General features: G+C 46.3%; 1 protein-coding gene across 1 annotated transcript in view; it reads right to left on the bottom strand.

Annotated features, from left to right (window-relative positions):
• Positions 1–149: 149 nt before the first annotated feature.
• Positions 150–22,056, bottom strand: part of Ccdc113 (coiled-coil domain containing 113) — a 28,478-nt gene continuing 6,571 nt past the window's right edge. The window contains exons 4-9 of the mRNA XM_051169354.1: positions 19,528–19,683; positions 18,030–18,110; positions 14,708–14,863; positions 9,646–9,753; positions 1,571–1,726; positions 150–221 (exon numbers count right to left, since the gene is read on the bottom strand). Coding sequence (XP_051025311.1) covers positions 150–221; positions 1,571–1,726; positions 9,646–9,753; positions 14,708–14,863; positions 18,030–18,110; positions 19,528–19,683 — 729 coding nt within the window. The remainder of the gene's footprint in view (positions 222–1,570; positions 1,727–9,645; positions 9,754–14,707; positions 14,864–18,029; positions 18,111–19,527; positions 19,684–22,056) is intronic.

Raw genomic sequence — 22,056 nt, 5'->3', positions numbered from 1 at the left:
GGGGGGAATGAGGGACATTAGCTGGGTATAGGCAACAAGTGAGAGAATCCCATTACTGGAGAATACTAGAATACTTTAATGGATTGCTTCTTGGTCTGCAAGCTGTGGACTGCCCCCACCCCACCCCACCCTACTTATTTTCCAGGGGGCTAAATAGTCTGTAGCTCCTCATCCGATGTTTTCATTTTATTCCAGGCCTTCCGGTACCCTTTTAAAGACATCTACAAAAAAGGGGGGAAAGGGGAAAGGGTTACTTGGGAAAAACAGTGTGTGCCTCTGCTGGACGCTACTGCCATGTTTAAACTGCTGACTATGCAGGTGACGCTGTTGGGGGCCAGGGTCCTGTGGTGCACCTTGCTGGCAGACATCGTCATAGGGCAATGGATACCCAAAAGACTTTCCTAGGGCTAGGGTGTGTGCCTAGCTTGCTCAAAGCCCTGGGTCTGATACATAGTGCCCTATAAACATTGGAGTGTTAGTGAAATTGGGAGGTGGGGGAGTGGGATCAGAAGTTCGAGGCTATCCTCAGCTACATATTAAGCTGCATTAAGCTGAAGGATAGCCTGGGATACATGGGACCCTGTCTCCTAAAAGGAAAAAACAAAAACAAAAAACCAGCAACAACAAAAACCCCAAGGGCTGTTTTAAAGAGTTTGTTTTGTCCAGGGAAATGTGACAGGCCATGTGTCTGTTGGATTCTCTGCTCAGTTCCAGGTATGATGTGCCCCAAGCTAAGGCCCTAGTGTCTTCCCTGTCACCAAGTTACCACCTGAGGGAAATGGAGATGGGGCCAAGATGTACAAAGATCCTGGTTTCCCCAGCAGCCCATGTAGATTTTAAGTGACACTAATGACGTCCTGCATGGGCTGGCCACCGTGAGGTCCAGGTGCATATTGCCCATCTCAAAGGCTGCAGGCTTAGTTATAAAGCCACATTTTCTCTGTTTTCTATTCTCTCTCTCTCTCTCTCTCTCTCTCTCTCTCTCTCTCTCTCTCTCCCTCCTTCCCTCCCTCCCTCTCTGTCTCTGTCTCTGTGTCTCTCTCACTATTTAGTCCTGAGTGGCCTGGAGCTGCCTAAAGAGACCAGGCTGGCCCCAAACACAAATCTACCTGCTTCTGTCTCCCAGTGCTGGAACTAAAGGTATGACGACCATGTGCAGCTTTTCAATTTCTTAAAAGTTATCTTCTCATGTAAGAAGCAGCAGTTACTACATACCCCATGGTATGGAGGCATTCAGAAGATTCTAGAATTCATTGTGGAAACAACTAAACATACCCATGTAACAGGAGTCTCTCCCTGACCCTAAAGTACACCGTCCCTAGCCATTAAAAGCAGGAGCTTAGGAAACAAAACAAAACAAAAAACAAACCACTCTTCATTTTTGGCTGAGGAGTTGAAACTGCAGAGAGATGTCTCAGACACCACTTGGCAACACCCCTATAATCTCAGCCCTATAAACAGAACCCTGAAGAAAAAAATGCTGACGGCTTGAGATACGCGTGTCCCCGTGGTCGGACGCCATGGTCCGAGCCGAGGCAGACCCCACCCTGCCTGGGGCCAGCAGGCTCACCTCCGCGATCTCCACCTTCCTCTCCCACATCTTGATGGTCTTCTCCAGGGTCCTGTTCATGATCTTCTCCTTCACGTACATCATCACCTGTGGGGCCCGGAACTCAGCCAGCTGCTTCCGTAACTTTTTGTTCAAGGCGTAGGCCTTGGCCCTGTCCTGTTGGCAAGGACTCATTAGCTCATGGAATTCTGGGAGCTCCTGCTCCATCTCCCTACCTCTCAGTACATTTCCAAAACGGAAGGTGACAGTTTGCAAAGGGTGGGACCCTCTCAAGATTCTGGGGGGGGCGGGGGGAGGGTTGTTTTGTTTTTGATTTTTCAAGACAGGGTTTCTCTGTGCCACCCTGGCCTTGAACTAACAGCAATCCACCTGCCTCTGCCTCCCCAGTGCTGGGATTAAAGGTGTGTGTCACCACGCCTGGCAAGAGTCTGGGTTTTTCTAGCAGACTGTGATGTTTTCATCTGGCTCAGAAACACTGGAGTAGCCAGACTTCTCCCTTTCTTTTCCTTCCCTGTTTTCTTTCTCTGCTTTACTAAGGTCTTTGCTTTGGTCTCTTAAGCGCTTTTTGCCTGCAAGATTGTGTTTACCTATTGTGTATTATATATATATAAAAACACTTTGGTTTCATCAGTTCCAACCTACTTTCTTGATGTCTTGTATTGTAAAATATACATAACAAACTCTACTAGTTTAGCCACTTTCAAGCACATAGTCCAATGGCATTAAGTAGATATGCAATCCCAGAATGTTTGAAGTGGAGATGGGCAGATGTGGAATTTGAATTCATCCTTTGGTACATACAGGGTTGAGGTCAGTCGGAAGTACATAGTGTCCTGTCCCTCACAAGCAGGGGAGGCAAGCCACTCCTTTGCACTTCTGACTGGAAAGCTCTAATGTCATAGATCTACCTGAGGAGTTGAATCCTCCTTGCTGAGGATCACCTTGCTTTTGGATTCCTAGCATGTCTGGCTCTGGGAACTAGTTAGAAATGCAGACCCGGGCAACTCCAGATCCATCTTGTTGGCCTGAATGTTAACAAGCTTTCCAATTTGAGAAGTACTGTCTTGATTCACCATAACACAAACTAAGAAAAAAATACTATTAATGTTTTTTAAGAAGGTGGTAGTCCATTCTGACTATCACAGGCAGCTGTGGTTAGGCCTCAGGCTGCCCCCAGAACCACAGAGCTCTTGCTTTCTTGTAAGATAATGGTGAGGTGGGCCTGGAGAGATGGCTCAGAGGTTAAGAGCACTAACTGCTCTTCCAGAGGTCCTGAGTTCAATTCCCAGCAATCACATGGTAGCTCACAACCATCTATAATGTGATCTAATGCCCTCTTCTGGCCTGCAGGTGTATGTGCAGGCAGAATACTGTATAAATAATAAATAAATAAATCTTAAAAAAAAAAAAAAAGATACTGGTGAGAAAATATTGGGTATTCTCTTACGATATCTGAGATTACACCTGTAGTCCCAAAACTCAGCAGGTTGAGGCAGAAGGACTGAGCATTTAAGACTAGCTAGCCTAGGCTACATAATGAGACCATGTCTTAGAAGAAAAAAAGTGGGCAGAGGAGTATGAAGCATCAAAATGTATTCTAGCTGTGAGGGTCATGCTGTGACAACCAAGGACTGTACAATAGCTACAGAACATTGCACCTGTACATCAGGAATGTCACTACACGGAAGATGATCCACTGTTTTCATTTCTGTGTCCATGGTAGGAGGTTGTTTTTGTTTTTTGTTTTTAAGATTTATTTATTTATTTATTTAATGTATGTGAGTGCTTTATCTGCATGTACACCTTCAAGCCAGAAGAAGGCATCAGATGTGGATGGTTGTGAGCCACCGTGTTGTAGCTGAGAATTGAACTCAGGCCTCTGGAAGAGCAGCCAGTGCTCTTAACCGCTGAACCATCTCCCCAGCCCCCGTGGTAGAAGGGTTTGCCTATGGAAAAAGCTGCCAGTCTGACAGAGTTCTGGGTGGCTGACTGAAGGACTGACTTTATTTGGAAGAGAGTATAAAGAGCTCCTGCCACCGGACTTCGTAGGAAACAGTGGAGATCTTTGGGATAGCCAATGTAGAGAAACTGTTTTAGTTAGCTCATATTGCCGTGATAAATGCCATGACCAAAAGCAACGAGGAAAGGAAAGGGTTTATGTCATCTTACAGCTTGTGGTCCGTCATCCAGGAAAGGTAAGGCAGGGACTCAAGGCTGGAAATTAGGCGGAAACCGCTTACGAGGTTGTTTCTAATGGCTTGTCCAACCTGCCTGCTTGCTTGGTACCTTCCTTCCTGCCTGCCTGCCTGCCTACCTGCCTGCCTTTCTTTCATTCTTTCTTCTTTCTATGTGTATGTGTGTGTGGGTGTGTGCATATGAGCACAGCGCCTTTAGAGGTGTGGAGTCTTTTCGCAGCTGGGGTTACAGACAGTTGTGAGCAGCAGGCTGTAGATGCTGGGAACCAAACTCACGTCTTCCATGAGAGTAGTACTCACTCTTAGCCACTAAGCCATCTTTCCAGCACCTCATCCCATTTCCTTATAGTACCCAGGAAACATCAGCCCAGAAGTATTATTGCCCATGGTGAGTTGGGCCCTTCCACATCAATAGTAAATCAAGAAAAATGCACCACCAGCTTGCCCAAAGGCCAATATGGCAGGGGCACTTTTTCAGTTGAGATTCCTTCTTCCTAAATGTCTCTAGCATTGAATTATGGAAACAGAGCTGCATCTGAGTGAGAAGCGACTTTGGATGGCAGCTCAAATCCACAGGAAGTAACAAGAAAAGCACAAACGGTAAAGTACGGTTAATGCCATAAGTTTTACGATCAAACTTTGTTTCTTTTCTATCAGCTCTCAAATCCTCTCCTCACACCATTTTTAAAAAATTAACTCAACACTTAGATGTAAGAATTAGAGCTCTGCAACTTGAGAAGAGACAGAGCAGATCTTCATGATGCCTCTTCGCACCTTCAACCCCACAACACGGCATGAAGGAAAAACATGAATTAAAGTCCTAGGATATAAACAATACCATGAAGAAGATGAAAGAAGGTGAGGGAGTTATCTCAGTGGTCAAGAGGAAGAACTGCTCTTCCACAGGACCTGGGTTCAATTCCTAGCACCTACATGGTGGCTCACAACCATTTGTAAGTCCAATTCCAGGGGACCTCACTTCCTCCTCTGGTTTCTTTGGGCGCCAGGCAGGCACATGGTACATAGACATACATGCAGGCACAACACTCAGGCACATACAATAAAAATAAAGAAAATGAAAAAGTACCACAGCCTAAGTAAAAATAATATATGTGATAGATTAAATCCAGGATATGCAAAGAAGCCATACAACTCAAATTTTAAAGAAAACAATTAAAAATGAAGCAAAAGACATGACTACACATTTCTCCAAAACAACAGGCCAACGACAAGGTATTCTGTGTCAGTAATCATCAGGGAACTTCAAATAACAAGACACACAACTTCATACCAAACTTGACAGCCATTAAAAAAAATAGCGTGTTGGTGATAACGTATAGAAGGGGCCCATAAGATGGCTCGGTGGTCAAAAGTGGTTTCCATGCAAGTCTGAGGACTTGAGTTCGATCCTTGGAACCCGCTTAGGAAACCCAGATGTGAAGTACAGAAAATAAGTGTTAGTGGAATGCTCAACCCCAGATGAAACATCTATGTCAGCTCCATCCCCAAGGTTCAGGGACCATCAAGGAAGAGGGGGCAGAAAGATTGTAAGAGCCAGAGGTTAGTAAATCCAGGGCAACACAATGGCTGCTAGACATGGGAGGGCTACTGCATCTGTGAACTCACAAGGCCTGTGGTTGCCCACACAAGACCCACAGGAAATCAAGCCAGTTGTTGTTCTTGCCTGGAAGCAGGGGCTTGTGAGCTGTTAATAGCTGTTAGTAGCTGATGGCTTCTAAAGTAGTGAGAAATGGTGTAGGTGTGGCTCCTTCTAGGTTCACCATACTCCAGTGGATGGCCTCACACCTGGGAGCACATTGGTCAGCACGGCTTGGACTTAATGTGCAATTAAAAACAGAGAAAGGACACGAAGTCTGGAATGGGGGCTGGGGGAGAAGTAGGTGGTAGACCTAAAAGGAATTAGGGGGAGCACTGAGGGTGAACACGATCAAAATACTTTATATGAAAATCCCAAAGATTAATAAAATTATATTTTAACAGGGATGGACAGATGACTTGGTGGTTAATCGAGCATACTGCTCTTGCAGAGGACTAGATTTGAACCCCAGTACTCATACTGGATGACTCATAACTGTCTATTATGGAGTTATAGCTCATAATTCCAGGGGGAGCCAATGTCTGTGACCACCCAGAGGCATGTGCACATACACACACACACACACACACAGACTAAAAAAAACTAAAATATTTAAAATAATGTACAGCTGGGCAGTGGTGGCGCTCTCCTTTAATCCCAGCACTCGGGAGGCAGAGGCTGGCGGATCGCTGTGAGTTTGAGGCCAGCCTGGTCTACAAAGGAAGTCCAGGACAGCCAAGGCTACACAGAGAAAGCTTATCTCAAAAAACAAAAACCAAAACAAAACATAAAATAATGTACAGAAATTGGAGCTAGCGTATTAGTGGTGAGAATGCAACATGTTGTAGCCACATTGCAAAGACAATTTGTCAGTTTCTCCAAATGTTCAGCATAGAATTGCCATGTGTAACTCACAGCTGTACTTTATGTACATACTCAAGAGAAAATGCATCTGTACAAATACTGTGAATGAGAATGCTCGCACTAACAAAAGCTAAAAAGTGAGATGGCTCAGCGGTTAAGAGCACTGTCTGCTCTTCCAGAGGTCCTGAGTTCAATTCTCAGCAACCACATGGTGGCTCACAACCATCTATACTAGGATCTAATGCTCTCTTCTGGCATGTACGTATACATGCAGATAGAGTGCTTTATACATAAATGTAAATAAATAAATCTTTTTTTAAAAAGTGGAACTCCAAGTTTCCATCAGCTGAGGAACAGATAAACATGTTCCATCCATACCAGAGACTATTATTCAGCCATAAAAAGAAACAAAATACCACTACAGTATGAACTTTGAGAATATTATTCTAAACTAAAGAGCCAAGGGCTGGTAGAGTGTTTGCCTAGCATGTTTAATGCCTCCAGAACCACACGAATGAACAAGACTCATAGATCTGAGGGTTCGTTTTATCTGAAATGTCCAGGTAGGAAAATATACAGGGACAGTGTGTCAGCGGCTGACTAGGCTGGAGGAAGGAAAAAAGGCGAGATGGGGAACAGAGAAAGGTTTGTAACAGGGGCAGGATTTCTTCCTGGGAGATGAAGAGGTTCTAGATTTACTATGCCACTAGTTCTGTAACTCTGTGACTATGCCACAAACTCTTGAGCTGTATAACCTCAATAAATTTGTCTTTCAGAGTTAATAAGGGCACCAGGCACTGGCCTTTAATTCCAGCACTCAAGAGGCAGAGGCTGGTGGATCTCTGAGTTTGAGGCCAACCTGGCCTACAGTGCAAATTCCAGGACAGGCAGAGCTATACAGAGAAACCCTGACTGAAAATACAAAGACACAAAGTTAACAAAGAGGACAGGCACGGTAGTAACACACCTTTAATCCTAGAATACCGGACACACGAACAGGCAGATCTCTCTGAGTCTGAAGCTAGCCTGGTCTACACAAGGAATTCTGGGCCAACCAGGGAGACATAGTGAGTCCTTGTTTAAAAAATAAAAATTAACAAAGGGCCATGTTATGGTTTTAATGAAAACGGCCCCCACAGGCCCATATATTTGAATACTTGTTGGTGGAACTGTTTGGAAAAGATTAGAAGGTGTGGCCCTGTTGGAAGAGGTGTGTCACTGGTGGGGGGGCCGAGGGGGCGCAGGCTTTGAGATTTCAAAAGACTCATGCCATTCCCAGTGTCTGTCTCTCTCTGCCTCCAAGCTTTGAATCAAGATGTGAGAGCTCAACTGTTCCTGCCACTGTGCCTTTGTTCCACCATCATGGACTCTAATCCTCTGAAATGATAAGGCCTCAGTTAAGCCATTTCTTTTATAACTTGCCTTGGCCATGGTGTCTTATCACAGCAATAGAAAAGCACCTTGTATAACATGCAAAAAGCCCCCAGCACTGAAAAAAAAAGTTAAGAAAACTAAGATGTACTAGGTAATGAACGCCAGGACTTCAAAAAGTGGATTTTAAGTTTTAATGGCGATCTAACCCAAGGGAAGACACAATGGCCAGATGGCAACTTCTGTCACTCTGTCCCGAGGCTTTCTGTGGGAGCACATGAGGTGGGTGACACCACAATGTGATGTGGCAGTCCTGTGGCGTTCTGGCCACCATGAGCAGGTTTGGGCCACACAAACTCCTGGAGACACTTCAGACCCACCCCAAGCCGCGGCACTAATAACTGTGCTCATGACTTAGAAGCTAACAAGGCCTTGTTATACACAGAATTACCTACGTCCCATCAGGGCCCTGACTCCTATTTTACACGTGTGAAAACGGTCCTGCCACACTAAAATGCATGCAGCAGTCCTGAACTGAGGCCAGGCCTTCCGCCCAAGAGGCCAGTGAGCTGTCTCCTCTGCCCTCCCGAAGCATCCTCTTTAGACAACACCCTGGTGTACTAACTACAGTTACAGATATTCAGCTACACAGGCTCAGAGCATGCGCAGTTGATGCGCTCTGCTGACTCTGCCCACCCTTCTTCACTCTTTGACTGTTGGTGTCAAAATAGGGCTAGGATTAAAGGTGTGCACCACCACGCCCAGCACCATACTTTTTAAAAGTTTTATTTATTTATTTATTTATTATGGTGGCTTTAATTCCAGCACTTGGGAGGCAGAGGCAGGCAGATCACTGTGAGTCTACAAAGGGAGTCTAGGACAGCCAAGGCTACACAGAGAAATCCTGTCTCAAAAAAACAAAACAACAATTTTTTTATTATGTATATACAATGTTCCCCCTACACGTATACCTGCATGCCAGAAGAGGGCACCAGATCTCATAGATGGTTGTGAGTCACCATGTGGTTGCAGGGAATTGAACTCAGGACCTTTTAGAAAAGCAGCCATTGGCTCTTAGCCTCTGAGTCATCTCTCCAGCCCTATGTTACATACTTTTTAAATTTTTTATTTAAGTAATTTATTCAGGTTACATCTCAATTGTTATCCCCTCACTTGTATCTTCCCATTCCCCTTCCCTCCCTCTCTCCCTCTTTTATCCCATTCCTCTCCCCTAGGTCTGTGACAGAAGGGGACCCCGTCCCCCACTATAAGATCATAGCCTATCAGGTCTCTTCCTGGTAGCCTGTTTACTCTTCCTCTGAGTATCACCAGGTCTCCCCACCAAGGGGAAGTGGTCTAATAGGGGGCACCAGAGTTCATGCCCAAATCAGTCCCTGCTCTCCACACAATTGTGGAGAATGTGCTGTCCATTGGCTAGATCTGGATAGGGGTTCTAGGTTTACTGCATGCATTGTCCTTGGTTGGTACTGTAGTTTGAGCTGATCTGCCTGGGTCCAGATCCGCCAGCCTTAATGGTCTTCTTGTAGGCGTTATGTACTTTTAAAAGGCTACAGACAAAGAACTTCGGAACTCTGGAAGTTGTACTCTGGCATGTTCTGTGGACTCTGTTTTCTTTGTGAACAAACTCTAGGACGTCACCCAGCAATAAATGTACCATCACTGAACTGTAAGTCTAGCGTCTGCTTTTGTGGCTCAAAGCTATTTTGATTTTTGTGATCTGGGCTTCTCCTCTAGATTAATAACCAAGGATGTGGGGGTCTTGGTGGACCGTGACCCTCGTGGAGGCAAACATCAGAAATGGCACAGTGAGCCAGGCGTGGTGGCACATGCCTTTAATTTCAGCACTCGGGAGGCAGAGGCAGGTGGATCACTGTGAGCTCAAGGCCGGCCTGGTCTATAAAGTGAGTCTAGGACAGCCAAGGCTACACAGAAAAACCCTGTCTCAAAAAACAAAAACAAAAACAAAAACAAAAATAGAAAGGAAGAAAGAAAGAAAAGAAAAGAAATGGCACACTGTGTCCTCTTACCTCCTCTACTTGTATGGTTTCTCTTTCAATTTTCCCAAGTAGGTCATTTCTCATCATGATTTCCTTGTCCAGACTGTTGTAAATCTCCATTGCCCGATGAAGCTTGTTCTGAAACACACCAGCATGGCACATCCTAAGGGGACCTTTGACAACTGTGGGGAGGGGGAGATGGGAGAAGCAAGGTCATCCGCTCCACCCACGCAGACTCATATCAACTGGGGTCAGCCGAAGGTGTCTAGATCTGGTGTCTAAGAACCAGCTGGGAGGAAGCCGAGGAGACACAGAGTGGTCCAACGACAGAACTCAAATCTTACCCCACTGCTTCCTAACAGAAACTTTAAGTAGCTAAACTTCTCCGACACTGATATGGTCACCTTGCTAGGTTGGGAGCAGAAATCCCGGTAGAGAGCAGGTCACTCAACAGCTATCATGACCACCTCACGAGGGTGCAGAGAGAGGAGCTCCCTACTGGAGAAGGAACCCCCTGCCCCCAATCGACCGACCTCTCTCCCCATTTAAAAGTAAGGGAGCCAGGATTTGAACAGATACAATGTGATTCTTCAGCCTCTGAACTCTACCACACACCTCCGCCTAAAGGAACTGGGCCTGCTGGCATCCTGCAGGAACTGCCTCGTGGGTTCTTTGCCCTCTCCCTGGGCCCTACCCTGCAGGGAAGTCTCCAGAAATGCTGGGATGCACTCTGCCTGAGACGGAGGCACACCCCACCTCCAGGAAGCCCACTCACAGCCCACGCCAAGGGAGGTGAGGGAGGCAGAAAATCATGGCGAAAACCATCCCAAGACTGCACCTGTGCCGATGGGCACGGTAGGCTGATGCTGGGGGGGGTCGGGGCTGGGGGGTGTCCGGCAACAGGAAGGAGGACAGAGAGCTGAAAGAAAAGGTCACACTTGGATCTGTGAAAAAGGAAGAGAGGGCAAGGAGAGTGTGAGGAGAAGGAGGGTCCCAAAGGAGCTGGAAGGTGCAATGGAAAGCGAATGGTGCAAGGACATTACCCCAGAACCTCAAAATGTAGATAAAGCAGAGGCGCCTGCCTGGGGGACCTTAGACACCCAGGAACCATCCACTCTGGGGTCCTTCAGGCCTCACTTCTTTAAGCCTCTTTCCCTATTCCCCACCCTGTGTGAGATGAGAAACCAGACAAAGAGGGTCAGCTGTGAGGTGCAAAGGCGAGAGCAGTGTTCGGCAGGGCTTTACTTGGGGGTGGGTGGGAGGGGCCTGGAAAGACAGTTGCCCAATTTTGATAGGCAAGGCAGAATGGACTGTGCTCTGTTGGGCCACGGGATGCAAACCGTGTGAGGGAAGCTCGTGGTAGTGTCAGCCACTTGAGGTCACTACAGAAAAGACAGGCCCAGCTCTCCAGTATAACAGAAAGCACCCTCAGATTCTATGCTTAAACCGGCAGCTGTGCCTTTATCTCTGTTTACCCAGGGCAGAGGCCTGCGCAGAGTACAGCTGGATTCTCTGCCCATGGGCCCACCAGGCTGAAATCTGGGAGTTGGCCAGGCCCATGGCTTGTGTCTGGGTCTGGAGGGCCTCTCTTAAGGACAGTGGTTGTTGGTAGAGTGCATTGCTTTGAAGTCATAGCATTTAGGGGGTTTTCTTCCTGCCTGTCATCGGTTCATACCATTCCTAGAGGCCACCTAAGATGGCTTCAGTGTAGCCTCCTCTATTTTCAAAGCAGTAATGGGAAGCCGGGCGTGGTGGCTCACACCTTTAATCCTAGCACTCAGGAGGAAGAGGCAGGCGGATCTCTGTGAGTTGGAGGCCAGCCTGGTCTTCAAAAGAAAGAAAGAAAGAAAGAAAGAAAGAAAGAAAGAAAGAAAGGGCATCTGCTTCTGATGGTCTCCTGAGATGAATCAGGCCTCCCGGACACTTCCTTTTCTTAGTGTCAACTTTGCCACAGAGTTGCGTCAAAAAATGACCCCTGGGGCTGGAGAGATGGCTCAGAAGTTGTGAGCACTGACTGCTCTTCCAGAGGTCCTGAGTTCAATTCCCAGCAACCACATGGTGGCTCACAGCCATTTATAATGTGATCTGATGAGCTCTTCTGGCCTGCAGATGTACATGCAGGCAGAACATTGTGTACATAATCATAAATAAATCTTTTTAAAAAAATGGCCCCTTGCCCAAAGCCATTGCATGCCCAGTCCCAATTTGCATTACACAGAGTGTGCAGCTGTGAGTGGGGCTGGGGACCTCTTAAAATTCTATCCCCCTCAGGCTACCAGTTCACTTAAGTCAGTGAAGGATGATTCATGGTGGCTGTAGTCATGTGCTTATGCCCTGCTGGACCAACGAGGCAGGCCTGAGGGCATGGAGTCAGAGAGAGCACCAGCACCACTCATACTCAGGCTCACCTAGGAGAGTCACAGAAGAGAGCACATCTGCCTGTATGGCCTCAGCGCCCCTGAGCATATGGCCCTGCCCCAGGCAGGCATGGGCATTGGTGTTCTGCCAATAGAGGAGAGCCAATCTGAATGTTTTCAACAAAGTCTCTTACTTGGCTGTTTGATACGTATGCCAATACATGTGCCAATACATGTGCCAAATGGCTCTCCCTTTCACCTTCCCATGACCACCAAATACACAGGCAAACTGCTGGCACTTAACTGCTGTTTGCTGTGTACCTTCTTTGGGCAGGCCTTGCTTCTACTTCTGGGCACACTGCACAGACCACACAAAGCTCCATCCAGGGGTGAGCCACGGACCTTGCCTCTGGCAGATGAAGTACCTATACCAGATGAAGCATCACCACTCAACCCGGCAGGGCCACCACACCATCCCAGGTGTGTCACACTCCCAGAGTCACTATTGTTCTGCCTCTGTTTCTCCCACAGAGCTGAGAACTGGGACATGAGAGAAGCCAGCAGAAGCAAGATAGCTTCTCCCTCGGTTCCTTCCTTGAGCCCACACTCGGATGTCCATGGGGGCATCTCTTTCAGCTCCACCTCTGTTCACCTTCACATAAAGTAGGCTTACAGGCAGTATTCTGACTGACTGGCCAGCGGTGCTGCTGGCCATCTGTGACCCGTCCTGCAGAGGACGGGCTCTGCAACCTGGCAGCTTCACCATGGAAACCGTAGCTCTACTGCCCAAACTCCACAAGTCCAGGCAGGCCCTGAGTTGCTAAGCTGTCTCCATGGGATAAGGTGTGAGCTAGCCAGGCATTGAGGACCTGGAAGACACCCTCCCACCCCACCCCGCTGGACTGGTCTCATCTGGAAGTCACTGTTCCGAGGGCATAAGGCAAAGGAGGACAGTCTGCTCGCTTATCACACACGAGTTTCAGAGTGCTGGCTCAATAGCTCTTCGTGCTCTGCAGGATGAAGGAGGCCCAGAGGGATGCACACTGGGCAGCCAGTCCCCACCAGCTCACCAAAACACTCAGCATCTTTGCTTTAGGTTAGTTTTTTGTTTTGTTTTTGATTTGTAAAGAAAAATGTTGAGTCTGGTCTCACATAGCCAAACTCACTTTGTTTTGCTTTTTCTGTGGAGGATTTTTGGAGCGTTAGTTTGTTCGGAGGCAAGGTTACCCTGTGTAGCCCAAGCAACCCTCCACATCCCACCCCCAAGTGCTAGGATTACGGACACCGTGCTACTGTGCCTGGCTACAAACTCTCAGTTAATCTCTCTCTCTCTCTCTTTCTTTCTTTCTTTTTTTTTTTTTTTTTTTTTGTGGGCCAAATGAAGTCTACATGTCAGCTACCCAAGCTACAGCCACCATTGTCACCTAGGCACAAGGCGCAAGAGCCAGCAAACTCATTCTGTGCAGGACCGGATAGTAAACTCTTTCAGCCTTGCAGGACCAGAGGCAAAATTTTACGCACTAAGTAATTACTTATGCTAACGAGGGAAAAGGCCCCAAACGTTTTACTGTTGAAAGTAAAAGCAGAACAGCTGGGTGTAGTACTTTCAAACACCGCTGGTGAGGTGGCTTAGCGGGTAACCTGTCTACCATGCTGAGTTTGATCTCTGCGACTTGCATGGTAGAGAGAGCTGACTCTTGTACGCTGTTCTCTCATCTCCACATGTATGCCAAGGCATACTCGTCCACAAGCACACACATGCACACTAAAATAGTAGGACATGGTATATATGTATTGTTTATATATGTACACAATAAGACGATGTTTATCTATAGGGGTGTGTGTGTGTGTGTGTGTGTGTGTGTGTGTGTGGTGTGTAGACTTTCTAGAAGACAGGTCAGTTTTTCTGAGTTGGTTTGGCAGTGTTCCCCATCATTCAATTACATGCGTGTGCTTCTCAGCGAAAGCCATTCTTAGCTCACAAGTGGCAGCGGGGACACACACAACACACTCACCCTCATCTTGCTGGCCGCCGCAGTGCTTCACCACTCACAGGGTGACCAGACGGCTTTGGTCTGCTGAGGCTAGGCACCCAGCTAGGCTTCCTACAGCCACCTGCCCCACCTCAGGGAAGTCTCTGTGAACCTCTGTGCTGAGGATAGGCCCTGTTTATGCCCCTAGTCCCTGCTTAATGATTAATAGTGCCTCTTTTCTCTCCCCAAAGTATTGCATTCGGATGTTAAATAATTTAGTAGTTTTCTGATTTATGGCCGAGACTGTTTTTCTTTGCAGAGTTTTAAGCGAAGTGCCGAATAAATACCTCAATTAAACGGGCCCCTAATGTAGTTCACTTTCAAACACTGTGCGTAAAAATCACCCGGGGAATTCAAAACAAAGTCAGATCCGTGGTCCTCACCCCCTAAATTCAATCAGCCAGGGTGGGACTAGAGCAGAGACATATGTGTTCAAGAGGAAAAAGCTCCCCGCTGGGCCTCATGCACAGCTAGGATTGTGAAAACATTCTGGGGGATGTTTAAGACACTAGGCTTTGCCAAGTCAAAAGAAGTCAGGGGCTAGCAGGAGACGCCCCGCAGGCTGGGTGACCTGCTGAGGTTCACAGAGACCTCCCCGAAATGGGGCAGGTGGCTGGAGGAAGCTGAGGCCTAGCTGGGTGCCTGGCCCGGGGTGGGGGTGGGGTTGGGGAGGGGCTTACTTTGTAGGAGGGAGGGGCTTACTTTGTAGGAGTTGAGAACCTGCAGGGTGTTCCCAGAGGCTAGCTTCAGCTGGATCAGTTCTTTATTCCTCATTTCAATCGTCTCTAGAAACTGAGCGTTCTCGATTTTCAACTGCTGAAAGACCACGTCGTGCAGGGCCTCGCCCACCTCCTCCTTCTGTGGTTCAGAGAGAACAGAGGCAAGGTCAGGGGCTGACCGTTAGCTTATGCTCCCCACCTTGCAATTTGGTGGAATGTTGGAGGTCTGACACTATAGTGTGCAAACGTCCTGGGCCTTGGCATGGCAGTAGGCACTGGGGCTGGCTATTTATGTAACATGGTGCCTCTGGGCCTCAAGGGACATATTCAAGGCTTCACAGAAAAGCCAAGGATGGCACCTAAGCAATATAATGCAAAAGGGAGGAACAGAGGCACATAGAGCCCTAGGGCCAGGCCAGAGGAGACCACCCACAGAGAAAGTGGTAGGTCAAGAGAATTATAAAACCAGTCTAAAAAGCAGGCCATTTGAAAGTTATTTTTCAAGACAGGGTTTCTCTGTGTAGCCCTGGCTGTCCTGGACTCACTTTGTAGGCCAGGCCGGCCTCAAACTCACAGAGATCTGCCTGCCTCAGCCTCCCGAGTGCTGAGATTATAGGGGTGCGCCACCACACTTGGCTGAAAGTGATTTTTAATCTGGGCTAGGTGGCACAAGCTTATAATCCCAGCACTTGGGAGGCTGAGGCAGGAGAACTGTGGGATTGAAATCATAGCGGGCTATATGTGGCAAGGCAGTCTCAGAAGCAAACAAATACACTCAACTTTCAAAGCTGGAAACCCACAGAAGGTTGCCCGGATGTTCCCCTTCTTCGAGTCTACATTTTTGTAGGTTTGTTAGTATCTGAGGTCCCTCTCCAAACTGTGCCCCACTTCCTGGCCAGGCCCAGGCCCTCTTGTTTGTGGAGTTGCTACTCTCTCCCAAATGCCACAATTTCCTTAAATCCAGAGACCATTCACTCAGCAATAGTGCATAGTTTGTTTTCGGCACTCAGGGCAACCCAGGACTTCACTGATCCCCTAGTAGTATAACTCTAGGCCCTCGTACCTTTATTCCCTTTATACAGAGTTGAGCCTGCCCTCTTCTCAGGACACTACACCCCATTAGCCTGTGAGCTTAGCGATAGGGCTCACATCCGTGCAGCAATGGCATATCCGCATACTCCTCGCTTCAAGCCCCTCGGCATGATGCCTAAGCCTGCACAAAGCCCTGGAGACCAGGAGCTTGTCATCTGCACGCAGCCCCTGGGCAGCCTTCCTTCTCCTAGCCCTCCCTGCCTATTCCTTTCCACAGAAGCCTTAAGCACAGACAGCCACCCTCCCTCCTCTTGCCCTCACCACAGTGCTACTTTCGAATGTGGAGTTCACGTTGGCAGGGCTGCCTGGAGAAGGACAGAGCAGAGCCGGTCCCTCTTGCTCTGTTTTGTGTTTCTAGGACAGCCTGGGCCCCTGCTGAACTGATTGTCATAGACTTTTCTATGCCTGTGCCTCGGCAGGTATTTTGGGGAGTCTTGCACTTCTCCTTAGTCCCCTTAGGGCTGCTCCAGCTTGTCAAGGTCTTTCTGGATCCTGAGTCGACCAAGCAATAGTTGCCTGACATGAACATTGTCTGCCCAGTCCCACGTTACTGTTCACAGCTACCTCTGAGGCCCATGCCATCAGTGGCCACATTTGATATAATGATAAAAACATTGGGCAAGGAAATGATGGAGCTATAGACAATATTCCAGAATCCTTGGGCCACATCAGCCCTCCTGCCTTTAATTGGGAGCCCTTGAAGTCAACTGTTGAAACACCACTGCACAGTGTAATGATGCCACTTGGCCACATTCCTCAAAAAGCCATATGTGTCGTAGGAATCTCAAGCTAATTTTGTTTATAGAAAACCTTAAATGTGCCTGCCCAGAAGCCATACTGGTTTCTTCTGGCCGCAGCAACAAACTGCTACAAACCCAGTGGCTTAAACGCACACAGGTGTATTCGTTTCTCATTCTGGAGATTGAGTGGGTTCACAATCACAATTATCATCACTTTGACTTCTGCTTGTTATATTTCCTCTCTCCCTCTTCCCTTTCTCTCATAGGAGGGAAGTTATGTTTGGTGCAGCCGGGTAATCCAAGATCTTCTACTGTGTGGGTCAGCTTTAATTGTCCAGTTGACACAACCTAAAATCACCCAGCATCTCAACAAGGGTTTGCCTACATTGGGGTGGCCAGTGGAGGAGTCTTAATTAGGCTTAACATGTGGGGAGACCAAGCCCATTGTGGGTAGCATCATCCCCTAGGCAAAGGGTCCTGAACTGTATTGAGTGCAGAAATGCAGCTGAGCACAAACAAGGAAGCAAGCATGTGTGTAGTCATTTTTTTCTTCTGCTCTTGACTAGAGAAGAGAAATCTGGATGGGATGTGACCAGTTGCTTGAAGTACCTGCCGCCTTGGCTTCCCGTGGTGATGGACCATAACCTGCAACTATACGCTGAAAAAATGTCCTTCCCACCCTAAGATGCTTTTTCTCAAGATATTTTATCACAGTAACAGAAACGAAACTAAAACATCTCCCATCTCAAGACCCATAAATTAATAACTGCGAAGTTCTACTTTGTAAAAACAAACAAACAAACAAAAAAGACAAAAACCAACCAAAGAAACAAAAAACACCTGTTCAAAGATTCCAGTGACTAGGACAGGAATCATTGTCAGGGGCTTGAATAAGCATGGCCCGCACAGACTCATGTGTTTGAATGCTTGAATGCTTGGCCCATGGCGAGTGGCACTATTAGGAGGCATGGTCTTGCTGGAGAAAGTGTGTCACTGCAGAGGTGGGCTTTGAGGTCTCATATGCTCCCATACAGTCTCCTTCTGCTGATCAGACGTAGAACTCTCAGCTCCTTCTCCAGCACCATGCTGGCCTGTGTGTTGCCATGCTTTCCAACATGATGATAGTGGACCAAACCTCTGAAACTGTAACTGGCCCCACTTAAGTGACTTCCTCTATAAGAGTTGCCATGGTCATGGTATCGCTCCAAAGCAATAAAACCCTAACTAAGACACTTAGATTACCTTTTTATTTATTTATTGGTTTTTTGTTTTTGTTTTTTGTTTGTTTGTTTTTGAGACAGGGTTTCTCTGTGTAGCTTAGGCTGTCCTGGACTTGCTTCGTAGACTACGCTGGCCTCAAACTCACAGTGATCTGCCTGCCTCAGCCTCCCGAGTGCTGAGATTACAGGGGTGTACCACCGCAGCCAGCAGATTACCTTTTTTAAAAGAAAGAAAGAAAGAAAGACCACGTACCTGCCTCAATTGTAAAAGCATCTTTTTCTTCTGAACTTTGAGAGAAACATTTTTCAAACATAATTTATCCTTCATACTATCCTTAAAAAAAAAAAAAAGCACATTTTAATCAATTACTCATCTTTTCCCCTGTTGATCTGAACAGTAAATCAGTACTACAAAGCAGACCTTGAGCATTAGCATTCAGTCATTTCTTTCCAGCCATCTTAATTCTGCCCAAACTGCTGTTAAGATGGCATTTCCCTGGAATCCGAGATGCAGAGGTTGGTCAGAGTTCTACAGCACTTCAGCACTTGGCATGACTAGGGTGTTGGTGCTACTACTAGGGCCTTTACTGACAATACACTCTTGGGATTCGTTGGCCTTTTGTTCCGATAGTAGGCTGCAAACTTTCTATCTTTCATAGTGTGTTAGGATTAAGACTCCTTGGCCTGGAGAGATGGCTCAGTGGTTAAGAGCACTGGCTGCTCTCCCATAGGTTCTGAGTTCAATTCCCAGCAACCACATGGTAGCCCATAATTATCTATAATATGACCTGATGCCCTCTCCTGGCCTGCAGGTATATGTGCAGATAGAACTCATATACATAAAATAAATAAATAAATCTTAAAAAAAATAATTAAGAGCCCTGCTCAACTGACCCTAGGTTGACATGCTTTTTTTTTTTAATTTTTTTATTAATTTATTCTTGTTACATCTCAATGTTTATCCCATCCCTTGTATCCTCCCATTCTTCCCTCCCCCGCCCCATTTTCCCATTATTCCCCTCCCCTATGACTGTTCCTGAGGGGGATTACCTCCCCCTGTATATGCTCATAGGGTATCAAGTCTCTTCTTGGCACAGGTTGACATGCTTAATTAACATACTACATGACACTACATGCAGTTGAAAGCATATGCTCTTCACACAGTTCCCCTCCATCTTTCATGTCAGTGTGAGTCCATCTCCTTACAGGAAGGAGATGAAAAAGGTTTAAGAATTGATTCTCAAAAATAAAGATGAATTGAAAAGAAAAAGAAAAAAAAAAAAAAGAATTGATTCTCCCCACTCCCCTGACCCTGGACCCTATTTTCTTTTCCTACCTTCCTTCCTCCCGGTGCCCCCTCCCCTTTCTTTCTTTTTTTTTTTTTTTTTTTTTTCAGACAAGGTCTCTACATATTCCTGGCTGTCCTGGAACTCACTATGTAGATCAAGCTGGCCTGGACCTCACAGAGATCCGTCTGCCTCTGTCAGGCTCCTGAGTTCTGGGATTAAAGGCGTGCACCACCAAGCCCGGTTTAAGAATTGATTCTTGCGTAGTGGTGCACGCCTTTAATCCCAGCACTCAGGAGGTAGAGGCAGGCGGATTGCTGTGAGTTCGAGGCCAGCCTGGTCTACAAATCGAGTCCAGGACAGCCAAGATAACACAGAGAAACCCTGTCTGTCTCGAAAAAAAAAAAAATCTTTAAAAAAAAAAATTGATTCTTCAAGCTCAAGCTCTAACTGCCAGTAACTCACCTTCCGGCGGTTCATATCCTCGATGTATTTCATCACTTTCTGAGTAGCCAAAATGCTTCCTTTCTTCTTGGATATAGTTTTCACAATATCTTTTTCAAAGTCATGCACCGCTCTCTGAATTTCAGACAACCGAATATCAGCTTCCTCGATGATAGCCTAGAAGGGTCAGAACGAGGGAGGCCAGAGTTTCAGCTTCAACAGCACATCTTCCAAGAGCACCTGTGTCCTCACTGCCTTCTGTCTCAAGGCCAATGTTTCTTCTTAGGCTTAAAAAAGATAGCTTTTAGTGCAAGCCTGATTATATAATAACTACTATTTAAAAAAAAAAAACATGTATGCTGGGTGGTGGTACCCCACACCTTTAATTACAGAATTTGGGAGACAGAGGCAGGCAGATGTCTAAGTTCAAGACCAGCCCGATCTACAAAGTGAGTTCTAGGACAGCCAGAGATACATTAGAGAAACCCTGGCTCAAAAAACACAAAGAACAAAACAAACAAAGTGCCAGCTCCATGAGAGCTGGCAAACCAACAAAACCAAGTCCAGTTATCAATCACTATTTGCATATTGGGAATATTATTTGTCTATTAAAGGTCAAGACAAATAATATGGAAAATCTGGGTGTGGTGGTACATGCCTATAATCCAAGCACTTGAGGGGATGAGGCAGAGAAACTGCCATGAGTTCAAGCCTAGCTTGGGCTACAAAGTGAGACCCTGTTTCAAAATAACACAATACCACCAAAACTTGAGCTAATGCAATGCAAAGTAGCAATCACACTTAAATCTAGAGAGATGAACTCGGCACGGTGGCTCCTGCCTTAAATCCCGGCACTCGGGAGGCAGAGACAGGTGGATCTCTGTGAGTTCAAGGCCAACTTGGTCTACAAAGTGAGCACAGGACAGCCAAGACTACAAGAGAAACCCTGTCTCAAAAAACAAAAACAAAAACAAACAAACAAAAAAAATCTAGAGAGATGATGAATTAATGAGTGAGGTGATATGCTTTGTGTAGCTTGAAGGAAAATACTGCAAATGAATATATTTGCACAGAAATCCTTTATTTGCATTTTCTGTATCTGCAGAACAGCCATTTGAAGATAAGTAAACAGAAAATTCAAGAGATAACCAATTCAGGTTTTAATTTGTGTATAAGTCTGTTCCACCTGAGACACAAGTCATCCTTCATCATCTTGTTAGACATGGTAGCCTCCCATTAGTCAATGAGGTCACTTAGGTTATCCACTGACTTGTAGGGAGATGGCAGACTTCATTGTTGGTGTTTAGATGGTCCTTATTTTACTTAATAAGGGCCCTGAAATGCAAAAGAAATGATGCTGGAATTTTATTAATGTTTATTGTTAAAATTGCTATATTCTATGTTGGTTATTGTTAACCTTGTACTATGCCCAGTGCATAAGTTAGAAGTTATTACAATGTTTGTAGAGGAAAATATAGTATAGGGTTTGTCAGTAGCCAAGGTTTCAGGGCTCCGTGGGACAACTTGGAGCATGCTGTCTGCAGGTAAGGGAAAGCTGTATATTGGCATAGCAGGACAGTGCTAAGCAACAGGTATGCTTCATGAAAGAATATGACAGCTCTTAAAAGAAAATCTAGGTGTGTACAGAAACGTATCTGAACTCCAGAAGGAGACAAACCCCATTGTGAATAGTAATTACTTCTACCGAGACGGCAGCGCTGTGTTTTCAAATGTTCCTTTAGCTTACCTGTATATTTTAAATGTTCTGTAATAGGACGTGAGAGGTGGTGAGGTAGATAGAGCACCGGCTGCTCCTGCAGGGGACTCTTGTTCTGTTCCCAGCACCCACATGCTGTCTCACAACTCTACGTTAACTCCAGTTCCGGGGAACCTGATACCCTCTTCTGGCATTCATGGGCACCAGACATACATGTGATGCATAGACACACATACAGGCAGACATTCACACTTATGAAATAAGAATAAATAAATCTTTAAAACACTAATTAAAATATTCTATGACAAATATGGACTGCATTGAATATTGAAACATATACACAGACTCATGAACACACATTCTCTCTCTCTCTCCCCCCCCCCCTTTAGAGGATAAAATAAGAAGGCATCTAAGCCACACAGTAAATCATGCTAGTCCAGTCTTTCCTGATTTGTCAACAATAAACAGCGTCTTCACCTCAGACTCCAGTCTTCCCACGTGGGAGCACCAGACCCCTTACATGCGGCTTTTAGCATGTTGTTTTTCTGCTCAGTAATCCTCAGTGGGATCCAGCTTTCTAGGACATGAAAAGTTTCAAAAACCCTCTACCTAGCGCTTAGGTCTCCTTATTGTACTTAACCTGATTCCCAAACTGGACTACTCAATATAGAGTTTGCCAAGCTTGTTCCTACGTCACTTCCTTCTCATGACTTCCACCTCACTGGTGATATTCTTCTTTTCCCTTTCCTGAAGGACACCCTTCTTCAAGGCTGTGCCACATCCTATGCTAAGGAATGCTTATTTATCGTCCTCGTGGGTATCAAAGGCAAGCC

This window comes from Acomys russatus, chromosome 26 (genome assembly GCF_903995435.1).
Source record: "Acomys russatus chromosome 26, mAcoRus1.1, whole genome shotgun sequence".
NCBI lineage: Eukaryota > Metazoa > Chordata > Mammalia > Rodentia > Muridae > Acomys > Acomys russatus.
The sequence above is the reverse complement of the archived record's forward strand: the minus strand, read 5'-3'. Positions and strand labels throughout refer to the sequence as shown.